Here is a 14551-nt window from a genome sequence, read left to right on the forward strand (position 1 = left end):
TGTGTTGTTATAGTGTGAAAGTAGCCTTAAATTATATATAAACAAAGGAGTGTGACTGTTTTCCAGTAGAACTTTATTTACAAAATATGCTGCAGGCTAGATTTGGCCCATGGGTCTTAGTTTACCTTGTGTCAAAAAAATGTTACATTGTAACATACCTGATATTATAGTGAAAGAGAGGTTTCATTAACCACTTATTGAGACAAACAAGTAAACAATCAAAAAGCCAGATATCTTGAATTGCAATGTTTGCATAAAACCTTTAATAGTTTTACTATCTTTGTATACCATTGGGTTAATATTTTTCTTTAAATCTACTTTAAAATGATTCACCTTTTTAACCTTAGCCTTAGCCTAAGTGGCTGTAAATTCACAGGTTAACATGCAGTTATCCTTCATTTTGATATAGGTTAAAATAAATTTAAAATATAAAATACTAAGTAATGAACCACCTGAAATCTTCTGTCTTACTACTTTGAGAGACACTGTAAATAATATGCTAAATGCTGTCAAAAACATGAACTGTGTGGGCTTATTTCTTCAGAAAGAATAATCATTTCTCAAGATCCCTTCTTGTGAAATGGTTGCAAATAGAAAAGGTTTTATATTTGATTTTGATGTTTATAACTTCAAGATTCAGAAATCACTTCTTTTCTGCTTACCTATACATTTACTGTAATCTCTTTAACTTTCTTTCACAGTAAAAACTTACCTCTTTTCACTTCCTTCATACTTGTATTGGGCCATGTTTACAAGAAATTGAAATGCACTCAAGGCACCTGGAGTCAAAGATGTCTCATGGATCCCACAGATAGGAGACATAGTTCTGCCAAGGCTAAAGGGACCTAGCCCTTATGCAACCCATGGCTTCTTACTTTTTCCCATGGTCTAATTTTTACTTACCTGTCTACCAACTGGCTTCATCTCTTTCTATGCAGTATCTTTTTTGGATTTTCTGGATATGTTGGGGTGCACTCCAACATGTTCTACATCAGGGCAACTCATGATAATCCTTTAGGTTTCTGTCCCAATAGCCAAGGACTTCAAACTCTCACATTCTTCTTCCATCTTCTCAAGGAGAGACTTGGTTGACCTGGAGTGGGTCAGAGTCCCACCCCTCAAGCAATTGGCCATGACCATGGGTAGGGTCAGATAAAAGAAAGGCTTCCACAAGGTGCTGGTGGGACCCCTTTAGAAAAGGGTATAAATGGGCAATTACTGTAAGATACACCTAACTTCTCTCTCTAATTCTCTTGAAACCCCATCGATTTTCTTGCCTTTCCTCCCACTCCGTTTCGAGTCCTCCACTTCAAACTGGCTCTCAACCATGATGTAGATACTTGTGTCTGGAAGCATTACAGGGCTGTGTCCAGTAGCTTCGTGGGACTGTGGGAGTCATGGCCTACAGTGGCTTTTGAATGTGCCGTCTCTTGTCATCCATGCAGTATGCCTTTGTGATTTTCTTTTTGCAAGGACACTGAATTGAGCTGCCTTATAAGAGCGCTTGAAATATGATTGCAGCAGCCAGAACAGTGACGATTTTGGTCACTCTTTTGACTAAGCGTATAGTCACTCAATGCTGAACAATTTCTTACATAGAAACCTAAATTTGAACATTTTTTCAGGACTTAAAAACTCAAACTTATCAAGACCTGGAGATCCTTATAATTGTGATGAACTCTAAAACTCTGTGTGTGTGTGTGTGTGTGTGTGTGTGTGTGTGTGATTTACATTGCATCTTGCATCTATATTTATATTTGTTCTTGTTTAGAAGAAAAGTATTCAGAAATACTCTCCTAAAATATTTGAAGATAGGCTATGCCGACAAATACCATAAAAGTTATTGTCACTTGTGTGAAACCAAATTAAATTGTCTGAAATAATGTCACATGTGTTTTATCCCTTTCAGGAAACACGGGTGACCCTGCCAGTCACTTCAGTCCACCTGGTCCAAAGGGTGAGCCAGGTAGCCCTGGATGTCCAGGTATAGCTGCATATTTTTCTTACTAAAACAAAAAGGAATAGTTTAGTTTGAAAAACAGAACAATTACTTGTAGCTGGCAATGATTGTATCAATATTTTCTTCCCCCTTTGTGCATTAAGGTACAGATAAAACAAATTATGTACAAACATTTCTGCAGCATTTCTGGCCTAGAAGAACACCAGGATTATACACTAGGGATTCTCGATCATTTTTCCATCATGGTTCATGTGACCAACGATGTTGACACAACAATAAACTCCCCAGGCATGCCCATATTTTGGCAAACTCAAAAATGAATATCACAAACAATTAAAATCTGGACTGCTTTGCAATCTCTATCATTTAAAATGATGCGTTCGCAATAACCACTCACACTGACTACAGCTGCAGGTTGTCATTCCAGCTCTTTCTTTCTACAGAGGAAAGCATGTGCCAGTGTAAGTGAGGTGCGCCATTGCTGAGCTATCACTGAACCTATTTTAATTTACTAAAAATCACACCAAACCAAGCAAACATAAACCTCATCACCAACAAGAAATCTAAGTCATTTAAAACAACATTTTGTTTCTCAATAACAATTAACATGGAATTCTTCAGAATGGATTGTGATGCACCATTGAGTTCTTGTGACAGTTGAGGCCACCACTGGCTACATTGGATGATCCACAGCAGAAGGCGGGTGCCAGTGCTATGCACAGTTCTATGCTTTACAGGGAAAAGGAAATCACTGCAGTTCAAGCCAATAGAACAGGACTCCCAGAGGGGAAAGCAGCCTTAGGACAGAATGCTCTGTTGGTTTGCACTCCTATATGTTTATGTTTCAGAAAATGTTGGGAATATTAATTGATACTCCCTTTCTGGGCCCTATAGAAATGCATCAATATTTAAAATATGCATATCCCTTGACTTAGGAATTCTACTCCTAGGAATTTTTCTGGAGTCAATTGTCAGACAAGTATACAAAGATGGATGCCCAGGAATATGCATTGTTTGGATGGAACAAATGTCCTTCCACAGATGCCTGCTTAAATAAGTTATGCCCCAGGGGATTCAGGCAATAGTGGTCAGGTTAGAAACCAGGTTTGTGTTTAGATGGGTCCCTTGTAAATTAAAATACCTAGTATTCATAATTTTGTGCATTATCTTAAAATTCCCTCTGGCAATAGTCATGTTTCATTTCATATAGCTGAAAGAATTTTAGATATTTTTTTGAGCAAAACTGTTATGAGAAATGTTATTTTCTTTGTTTTTATACCGTAAGATTGCTAAAATGGAAGTCTAACATAAACAAGTTAGTACAGTGGCAAAAGGTACCTTTCTCATCTTCTTCCCACTCTTTCCAATGGTTTTTTTACCTCTGACGTGGACAGGTATATTTAGACAGTATAATTTTTAAATTTTTGAGATGGAGTCTTACCCTGTTGCCCAGACTGGAATGCAGTGGCACAATCTTGTTTACTGCAACCTCCACCTTCTGGATTCAAGCAATTCTCCTACATTACCCTCCCAAGTAGCTGGGACTACAGGTGTGTGCCACCACACTCAGCTAATTTTTATATTTTGGTAGAGACGGAGTTTTGCCATGTTGGCCAGGCTGGTCTCAAACTCCTGGCCTCAAGTGATCTTTCTGCGTTGGTCTCCCAAAGTGCTGGGATTATAGGTGTGAGCCGCCATGCCCAGCCGCCATAATATGTTAACTGAACTGTGTCACTGAGGTGTACATTTGATGGGGAAAATAGTTTTGAGGTCAAGATTATGGGAGTCCATGACAAATATCAAAATGAGAAGCCTCAGCAGGGAAAAATCAGTGGCTCAAAGTCAACCTCCATTATTACTTCACCTGTGGTCTTGGGTAAGCTGAGTATCTTCTCTGAGTGTAATTCCCTCACCTATAAACAGACCTTATGCATATTGAAGGATTATCTTGAGGAGCAAAGGAAATAAATTGAAACTGAAAATGACTATACAAATGTAAAGTGCAATGATGATGATCATCATCATCAATCAGCAAATCATGAAGATAATAAGATTTTATAAGCTCAGAGTAGTCCAAAATGGGGCCTGTGATGTTACCTAGTACTTTAAGTTAAAAATCATAAACCCGAGTGATTTTACACTTAGGCTGACTCTTCAGAAAATTTGCCTTGGCTGAATTGGCCTGGTCTCCTGTGGTTACCACCATTTAAATTGGCCCCTTTCCCATATGCCATGGCCTGAGCTTAGAAATGTTAAATTATATTATATGTTGTTCACCAGCACGGAGTTTACTTAATATACTATTTCCGTTGACTGGAGAAAGCTGCATTGAATTTGAATGAGCATTGCAAGAAGGCATGGATCTGCAGCTGGTCTTGGGATTACATGTGATTGTCCTGGCCTCAGTCCTACCCACTCTGCACTCTATTCAGAGAGGAAATACAGTGCAAATTAACTCAGAAGTTCTGTTCTTAACACAACCCTACAAAATTCAGGAGACACTTTTTAAAAAAGCACTTCAGTGTTATCACTTGTAGAGGAGAAGAATGCTGCTTTACCTTTACTGTAGGAATGTTTTCAGGATAAATAAGATAACACATAGTGAGACTAACAGATGTTAAATTTGATCAGTGACCAGGTGTAGACTAACAAAGCTTGTTTCATGTGTGTTATAATAAATGATGACTACAGCCCCCCACCATGGTTTGTAAATACAGAGACATATTTCATTTGCAAATTCAACCAGTGATTTTCAGCACACACTACTGGTTTATCCTATAAACATGCATTAAACTCATACATTGTAAATAAACACATGGGGAAATAGTCATCCTCTTTAGCAATCAAAGAAATGTAATTTCATGTATCTGAAATATCATTTTATCCTTAATAAATTAGCAGGAAAAGAAGCCAACTAAAATGTCCTCCGTGAGAACATGGCATGCTCTTGGAGCTGTGCATAGGTTCCATATGGTGGTTTGAGCCCATGCAGCATTTACTCCAAACTACTGACAACCTGTACCAAGAACCAAATGTTGAGTGGTCTATTCTAGAAAATTAGAAAAGAACTGAATTGTGCTCTGCAGCAAGTCACTGTCATGAGAAAAGGACTGTTTTAAATATTTAAAAATTGAAGAGACCGATCCATGAAATATTATGGGTGGCTCTGGGACGGAATGTGGTGTGTATAAACCAACTGTGAAGGACATTAAGGGGAGAACTGGGGGAATTCAAGTATGGGATGAGTATTAGATGGTATTAATTGCTATTAAATTTCTTGGCTGTGAAACTGTTATTTTGGCAACATGGAAAAATGTTCTTAGTTTTCAGACTTCTTACCTACTGAACTATTTAGGGATGGAATTACACTATGATATAATATACTTTAAAATGCTTCACCATTTAAAATTCATTTGAAAATACCAAAATATTGTGCTATTTATCCAGAAAATCTACTCCTAGAAATTTTTTTAAGGAAATAATTTAATAGCAGAAAAAAAACGACAAGGTGTGTACAAAGAGCTTTATGAATGGCAGCCAAGAGCTAGAGATAACTCAAATGGTCAACAGTAGAAGAAAATTTGATTAGTTAATTTATTTAAGATCGACTCAAAAAGCTATCGGCCATTCACTTAAAAATGTTAATTAGGGAAACTATTATAAACTTGGAAAATCACTTATGATACAACACTAATTTTTTAAAAATCTGTGGGTATTATCTGTACATGTATATACATATGGAGAATCGTGTTAAGGTGTGGGTTTATGGGCATTTTGTTATCAGTTTCTCCTTAATGTTATTTTCATTTCCAATAGAAACTATTTAAAAATAAAAAAGTAAGGATAGAAAAGAAGAGGGTGGGCTGAAGTTGGTGATTTTATAAATTCATTGTCTCAAACAGCAACTCAGATATTTGACTTTTCCTTCTTCAGGGCATTTAGGAGCACCCGGAGAACCTGGCTTGCCTGGCATTGAAGGACCCAGAGGATCACCTGGAAGACCAGGACCACCTGGCCCCTCTGGATCACCAGGGTGCCCAGGTACCTTGACAGGAAATCTGGAGACTTCCTGAGCGCTCTTGTGTCTCAGAGTGTTTCAGAAACAGCTAGTCTTTAACTAGACCTAAATTCAGATATGGCCCTGCCGTTTCCCAGATCGATGACTTTGGATAGGTTGCTCAAACTCAGCTATGCCTCACCTATAAGCTAGTGGGTTTCACTGAGTGACTTGGAGTAGACTAACACAGCACCTGTAAAGTGCCTAGCATGGCACCAGACACAAAGCAGTGGTCTGACAGATAGCAACTCTTTTCGTTTTAGTTTTTATTTTTTTAGAAAGAGAGGGTCTCACTCTATTAACCAGGCTGGAGTATGGTGGCACAATCATAGCTCACTGTAGCCTAGAACTCCTGGCTTCAAGGAGGTTGTCTCAGCCTCCCAAAGAGCCAGGATTATAGGCATAAGCTACTGTGTCTGGCCCAGATTGCAGCTCCTTTCTAGCCCTTTGCATTTCCCCTGCCATTCAGGATGCTGGATTTTTTTTTCTCCTTTAGACCTAAAGCAGATGTCACACTTATCGCACAGCATTTTAATGGATACCTTTTCTGCCAAGTCAGAAAAAAAAAAGGGAAAGTTTAAAACTATAATCGGCAACTTCATTCATTCATTTGGAAGTGCATTTTCTCCTCCCTAATTTAAATGTATTTTAAATTATATATCTTAACTCTGTGAGTATTATCTGTACATATATGTACCTATGGACAATTGCGTTAAGGTGTTGGGATTATGGGCATTTTGTTATCAAAATTATGGGCATTTCATTTATATATCTTAACCCCTTAGAGTTAAGATGTATAGGAAAAAAAGTAATGAGACAATGTTCACGGTTACCCATATATTAAGAACATAGATGACTTTCCCAGTGAATGTAACGCATTTATTATCTGGATTTGGGTATCTGCCAAACTTACCTGTCATCCTCAGGTGATCAGGGGATTCCTGGACTGAGGGGACAGCAAGGAGAAATGGGAGACCCTGGGCTAAGAGGCCTCCAGGGTGATCCAGGGATACCAGGTCCTCCAGGAATAAAAGGTAAGTCAAAAGGAAGCCCATCTCATCAGAAGGATACAGACCAATGAGGGCAAATTGAAGGCTTTTTTTCCTGTACCAGTGAGTGACCCTGCTCTTGGTCATGCCACTCTTTTCCATAGGTGCCATTAGCATCTTCCTATTCTTCCTTAGCCAGGGCTGTAGGTGGTGCCCATCCAGCCAGCTGACGTGCCTTCTACCAGGGAGACGATGACGCTGCCTTCTTCTCTTCCCTCCCTCGCTCCCTCTCTCCCTTCTTTCCTCTCTCCCTGTCTCTCTCTTCTCCTCTCCCTTCCCTTCCCTTTATCTTTCCCTCCCCTTCCTTTTCCCCTTCCCTTCCCTTTCCTTTTTCCTTTCCTTTCTTTTTTTTTTCTTAGATGATGTCTTGCTCTGTCACCCAGGCTGGAGTACAGTGGCATGATCTCAGCTCACTGCAACCTCCATTTCTCTGGTTCAAGTGATTCTCCTGCCTCAGCCTCCTGAGTAGCTGGGATTACAGGCACCTGCCACCACACTTGGCTAACTTTTGTATTTTTTAGTGGAGACAGGGTTTCACCATGTCTCAAACATGGCTAGGCTGTTCTCAAACTCCTGATCTCAAATGATTCACCTGTCTTGGCCTCTCAAAGTGCTAGGATGTGAGCACCCAGCTGCTGCCATCTTATTTCTGAAGGAATTTAGCCTGGCCTTCACATATGACTAAGCTCTTACTATACCCTAGATTCTGTGCTTGATGCTAGGTGCACAGTTTTGAAGAACATAAACCTGCTTCTTGCCCTCATGGAGCTCACAGTATGGCAGGAGAGAAAGACGTTAATAATATATGTGGAAATGAATATATGTTTACTGATCATGATAAGTGGAAGAAAGAGAAAATAATAAGGTGCTACAGAGATAGAGTAATTAGTGTTCATCATCTTTGTTCCATCAAGAATAATTTTTTCTGGGTTGAATTTATTGATCTGTAAAGGCAATGCTGGACTGGTTTTAAAAATCTGGTTATAATATAACATAAAATAAGATAATATAAAATGCATGTCATTAACCAATCTTTATTCCCTCATATTCATCCATGGTATTCATCCCTCTTCAGTCCATTTCATCCACTTCAGAAAAAGTACTTTTTCGGCTGGGTGTGGTGGCTCACACCTGTAATCCCAGCACTTTGGGAAGCTGATGTGGGCAGATCACTTGAGGTCAGTAGTTCGAGACCAGCCTGGCCAACATGGTGAAAACCCATCTTTACTAAAAATATAAATATTAGCCATATAGTTGTGCATGCCTGTAATCCCAACTACTTGGGAGTCTGAGGCAGGAGAATCACTTGGACCCAGGAGGTGGAGGTTGCAGTGAGCCAAGATCGTGCCAGTGCACTCCAGCCTGGGCAACAGAGCAAGACTCCATCTTAAAAGAAAAGAAAAGATACATTTTCTATGGGTATTTTTGGGCATACCTTTATCATAACACTTATGTTGTATCACATTTGTTTGGAGGTTTTTCTCATCAAATAGAGTATGATTTTTTTTAATAACCAAGGACCTTTCATATATCCTTGGGACCCAGTCAAAACCCAATGAGTATATCGGTTGGTGGTGTGAATGAATGGACAAACAGGAGAATGAATAACTGAGCTGGTAGCCATGAGGTTGCAATCCTTACCTGAACCAACAGCTGATGGTCCCAGCTTACTTGGTAGTGTCCTCTAACCAAGTTTCCTCTATTCCTTCATCTTTCCCTTCTCCTTCCACCTGCCTTCACTCATTGACTCATACATATATGAAATCTTGGTAAAATAAAAAGTACCTCCTTTCAGAAGGTACTGAGTTGGAAACCCCTTCTTCTGGGATTATTCCTTTTATTGTTTTGAAAATTCAAATATAATTTTCCCATACTTTGCCTTCTTTACACATCAGATAGCTTTGAAAAAATTCCAATTTTGCAGAAGTTGTAGTGTGGTAAGTGTTATTCAGTGTGATTCCGTGGAAAGAGAAGCCATTTATTTTGAAGAGTTGCTCTGCTAGAACAGGCCATATGGATTTTGAGTCCTGCTTGCGTTCAATCAGATTTAAACTTTAACTTCAACATATGCTAAAAGTGGCTTGATTGCAGCTCCCATTGACTTTCTTCACAAAATTAGAAAAAATTACTTTAAATTTCATATGGAACCAAAAAAGAGTCCGTATAGTCAAGACAATCCTAAGCAAAAAGAACAAAGCTGGAGGCATCATGCTACCTGACTTCAAACTATACTGCAAGGCCACAGTAACCAAAACAGCATGGTACTGATACCAAAACAGATAACATAAGGCAACACAACCTAGCAGAGGCCTCAGAAGTAATGCCACACATCTACAACCATCTGATCTTTGACAAATCTGATAAAAATAAACAATGGGGAAAGGATTCCCTTTTTAATAAATGGTGCTAGGAAAACTGGCTAGCCATATGCAGAAAACTGAAACTGGGCCCCATTCTTACACCTTATACACAAATTAACTCAAGATGGATTAAAGACTTAAATGTAAGACCTAAAACCATAAAAACCCTAGGAAAAAAACATTTAGGACAAAAGCATGGGCAAAGATTTCATGACTAAAACACCAGAAGCAATGGCAACAAAAGCCAAAATTGACAAATGGGATCTAATTAAACTAAAGAATTCCTGCATAGCAAAAGAAACTATCGTCATAGTGAACAGGCAACCTACAGGATGGGAGAAAATTTTTGCAATCTGTCCATCTGACAAAGGGCTAATATCCAGAATCTACAAGAAACTTAAATAAATTTGCAAGAAAAAGAACAACCCCATCAAAAAGTGGGTGAAGAATATGAACAGATATTTCTCAAAAGAAGGCATTTATGTGGCCAACAAACATATGAAAAAAAAGCTCATCATCACTGGTCATTAGAGAAATGCAAATCAAAACCACGATGAGATAGGAATGCCTTTACACTGTTGGTGGGAGTGTAAATTAGTTCAACCATTGTGGAAGACAGTGATTCTTCAAAGATCTAGAACCAGAAATACCATTTGACCCAGCGATCCCATTACTGGGTATATACCCAAAGGATTATACATCATTCTACTATAAAGACATATGTACACATATGTATATTGCATCATCGTTCACAATAGCAAAGACTTGGAACCAACCAAAAAGCCCATCAATGACAGATGGAATAAAGAAAATGTGTGACATATACACCATGGAATACTATGCAGCCATAAAAAAAGATGAATTTATGTCCTTTGCAGGGACATGGATGAAGCTGGAAACCATCATGCTCAGCAAACTAACTCAGGAACAGAAAACCAAACACTGCATGTTCTCACTCATAAGTGGGTGTTGAACAATGAGAACACATGGACACAGGGAGGGGAACATCACACACTGGAGTCTGTTGAGGGGTGGAGGCTAGGAGAGGAATAGCATTAGGGGAAACACCTAATGTAGATGGTGGGTTGATGGGTGCAGCAAACCACCATGGCACGTGTATACCTATGTAACAAACCTGCATGTTCTGCACATGTATCCCAGAACTTAAAGAATAATAATAATCAAAAGGGCTTGATTTCTAAGACTTAAATTTTTAAGTACATATAAACTCTAAAAGGAAAACACCCAATTTCTACCTGGAAAGTAATAATATAAGATTGAAATAATGGAAACCTAAAGAAATTATCTGTAGCATGACAAGAGCTGGAAAGAATGTGGATTGGATATTTTGGTTGGTAGCAAGTAAAATGTTTCATAAGAAAAAAGAATTGGCAAATGGCTTTCCTCAGAAAAGAAATGTGTTGCCTTTTAGAGCTAGGAAAATCATGGCAATGTTCTCCACCCTTTTTTACTAGATGACTCCCCTCCTGCCCTGCCCCCACGGCACTTACCCCACTGGATATAATTGCCTGTTTCTTCTGTCAAGTCAGGAAATGCTTCTTTCTTGTTCTGCCTTGTCTTGACAGCACCTGCCGGGAGGTACATTTAGGGCAGACTCCCTGTGCATTAGGGGATCATATCTTACGCCCTGAGTAGGCACTCACAAACTTGCTGATATAAAAAAAAATTTAAATCTTATTTCAGAATCTTTGTTGATAAGAATCTTCCAGGTTTTTCAACCATCACTTATAGTCACAAAGGTCTCTCTTTCCTTCAGCTGTAAAGTTAGGATGACCAGCTGTCCTGTTTTGCCTGGGCCTAAGTGGGTATTTCAGGACGTAGAAATTTCAGTGCTCAAACCAGGAAAAAGTCCCAGGCAAAAAGGAACACATTGCTCACCCTGTCTATTAAAAGTATGAACCCATATAAAGGCTCTTGGGGGGGTAGAGAAATGTTTTCAGGCTTTAGAACAAAATATAGCCTGAGAGAGGGAATCTAGTCATAAAAAGCCTGCTGGCTAACAAAGATGGGAGCTGCAATTCCGGCTGGATTGGAGATTAGATTTGCTGACTAGAGAAAGAGCACCCGCCTGAAAGTGCAGTATGCTGCAGCCTTAAATGATGGTTGTTTAGCAGGAGGATGACCAGAGAGGTGAATAAAAATTCCTCATTACCCAGAAATGTGCTTTGTTAGCCTAATCGCCTCTCATCTGCACTGTATATATTTCACGCATGAACAACTTTCTGATTTAGAGATGGGATTGATAAAAAGCTTTCAGTAAAAAGGAAAAATTACCCTTACAACCCTACTCAGATGTAGCTGCATTCAATTTAGAATGATAACATTGGGTCAGATAAGGGTCGGCCAGTTCAACAATGGTGAGAGGCTGGGACCGTGACAACCCAGGATCTGGATGTGTTGATGTGACAATGGAGAGCTGGCAGAAAATAGGGACATTCCACCCCAGCCAAGTCCCCAAGCCATCAATCTTGGTGACTAAAGCTGGAGATCAAAATATGTGGAAATAGTGAAGTGGTCCCCTGAAATTTTATTATCATTTCAGATAGATTGCCATAAATATCCAGATCTGGCAGATGGAGAGGGTCTGTGTGTTCTTTTGGTGCAAACTTGAAGTGCTGGCTCATAAAATAAGAAAGAGGTTGGGAGAATAAGCCAGAACTGTAAAAAGTGGTTAGGTATAAGAGATTTAGGGAAAATAAAGATGCATTCCTTTGTTTTCTTTACTTTTTTTTTCTTTTGGGTGCAAGAGAATATGGCTCATTTGAACCAATCTACAGTTTAGATCTTAAAGAAAAGAATAATGACAATTTCAAGTACTGATTTTAAATAGAATAGAACCAACTAACTGTGCCATCTTCTAATAAGAATACATAGAGGACTTGCTTAAAATGAGTAGATAACAATTAGCACTTGAATTATTTATATGCAAATGGATACCTTTAACTTCTGTAAATTCTATTTGTCCTATAAATCTATTAAAGAAAGATATGGCATACAAATAGAAATTGTAGCCTGCTCCTTTTTATAGCTTTCTCCCTCCTCCACCTTGTTCCGTATTTTCTCATTCACTCATTGACTCACTCAACATACATTTATTGAACACTACAAGGTATTCAATATTGAGCACATCCATGCTAAGTATGGGGATAGAAAGAGTAATAGGACCTAGTCTTGAACTCTGATTTATCCCTGAGCAGAGGAGACAGTCACCCAAAGACATGCCTGTTGCACAGTGTGGGATGGACATCAACCATCAAGGGGGTCCTATATTATGGGGGTGGGTGTGGGGCACCTTCTGTGTTCAACTATATAAGCTGCTGGTATTTTTATCCCAAGTTTGAGAGATGTGACCCTAAAATAAGCAAACAGGCTGGCTGTGCACCAAGAGGCTCACTGGGTGGAAGATCTACCGATGAGAAAGGAAGTTTCCCAGGCTTGGCCAGAGGCTGGGGAGAAGCGTCAGTGCTCATACCCATCAGTGGGACAGGACTTGTGAGAAGGCACCCAGCAGAGGGCTCAGTGCCCAGAAGATGCTCGATAAATATTCCTTCCCGACTTTCTTCCCTCCCTCTCCCCCTCCAACTTTACCAAGGGCCATTAAGAAGTGTCATTTGAAAAGGCTCTCATTCACACAAGTCCGGCACAATGCAACATACATTGATGAAAAAATGAATTTTCCACCGGAAGCGTTTAGTGACCACTTCAGTTAAGGCAGGCTGGTGGACAGCTCTTTAGAGAACTAAACAGAAGTTTCCGAGAGAAGGCACAGGCATCAGTGAGGTAGTGTCTTTTTGCAGAGATGGGAGTTTTCAGAGATCATCGCAAAATCAACTTAGCTTCTGCACAAAGGCATCAGAATGGTTCTGAAGGAAGTGTCTGCAAAGCAACAGCTGCAGCCATACTCGCCACGCAGGCCTGAGCATCGCAGAGCAAGCATTCGCCAGCACGCCACGGCTCCACACGTCCTCTGTCTGAATGCATTTCCATGACTAGATCCTGACGAAACCAGAGCCTGCAGCCCCTGGGAGGGTGCAGTGACCCCAAGTCTGGGAGGTGGGAGGCCTGGATTTGCTCCCATCCAATCTCTTTCCCTATCTATCTAGGGTGATTTTATTGTCATAAAAGCAAAGATCACTTACTACACCAAGATTCGGTAATTCTAGACTTATCTGGTCATGACAGGATCAGAAACGAACAGCAGTAGTTTAAAACCAAAGAAATGTTTACGTTAAGCTGTCTTGGCAGAAAACCTTTATCGGGTAAATGTGTTAAATAGTTCTGGGCCTGGGTTTCCACCCTGATGAGGAAGTCCAGACTCAGAGCCGTCTGCTGGCTCGATCAGCGTGCTCTCTGCTGGGCAGTGTCTGCGGTTGTAGCTAGATTGAGTACCGGTGGCTGGCCTTCTCTTTGGATCACAGGTCGGTGTGTGTTTCAGGTCCCTCCGGACCACCTGGCCTGAACGGCTTGCATGGATTGAAGGGTCAGAAAGGAACCAAAGGTGCTTCAGGTAAGCCCCTAATCATTCGTAACACACTGGGTTTCAATCAATGGTTCATGAGAGAAAGTGGTACCCTCCCCTGGTGTTTCTAAACTTCATGAGATTTGCATGCAAAACTACAAAAACTGGCTTAGGTTAGAGACATATGATTGGAGCTATTTTTAGTGCTGAAAATGACATTTGAAAAGGACATTTGAGAAGACCCTATTTAAGAAGGAATGTTGGCATTGCTTGGAATTTTCTGTCTACTAAAAGTACTCTGAACAATTGCTTTAATGGAGCCAGATTTCAAAATGTTATCCTAACAAGTAAACAGTTGGGGATTTTAGAATTTTTGTATTAAGTATAGTAATGCCATGTTTGACCACGTGGGTCAAATTAGTACTTACAGCATCCTTTTATGGCTATAGCTAAAACAAATTACTTCTACAAGTTGCTGTTATTTTTATACCCTAAAAAGGTTTATCTTCAGCAAGTGCATTTTACCTTGTTCTGTTAATATAATGCACATTTATTGTGTTACTTTCTCAGAAAAACCGCTTATGATCAAAGTAGCTGGGACCTAATGTGCAAATTTGAATGACCCTGGGGGACAGAAATTGTGCT

At 39.7% G+C, this 14551-nt stretch overlaps 1 protein-coding gene across 5 annotated transcripts in view; it reads left to right on the top strand.

The window, feature by feature from the left end:
• COL4A4 (collagen type IV alpha 4 chain) overlaps nt 1–14551 on the top strand; it is a 186299-nt gene that overhangs the window by 107727 nt on the left and 64021 nt on the right. For all 5 annotated transcript variants that reach the window (XM_032277605.1, XM_032277601.1, XM_032277604.1 and 2 more), the window contains exons 35-38: nt 1910–1984; nt 5894–6001; nt 6944–7051; nt 13883–13954. In XM_032277605.1, the coding sequence (XP_032133496.1) occupies nt 1910–1984; nt 5894–6001; nt 6944–7051; nt 13883–13954 (363 nt within the window). The remainder of the gene's footprint in view (nt 1–1909; nt 1985–5893; nt 6002–6943; nt 7052–13882; nt 13955–14551) is intronic.

Source organism: Sapajus apella, unplaced genomic scaffold (genome assembly GCF_009761245.1).
Source record: "Sapajus apella isolate SASKATOON/1434 unplaced genomic scaffold, GSC_monkey_1.0 scaffold10, whole genome shotgun sequence".
NCBI lineage: Eukaryota > Metazoa > Chordata > Mammalia > Primates > Cebidae > Sapajus > Sapajus apella.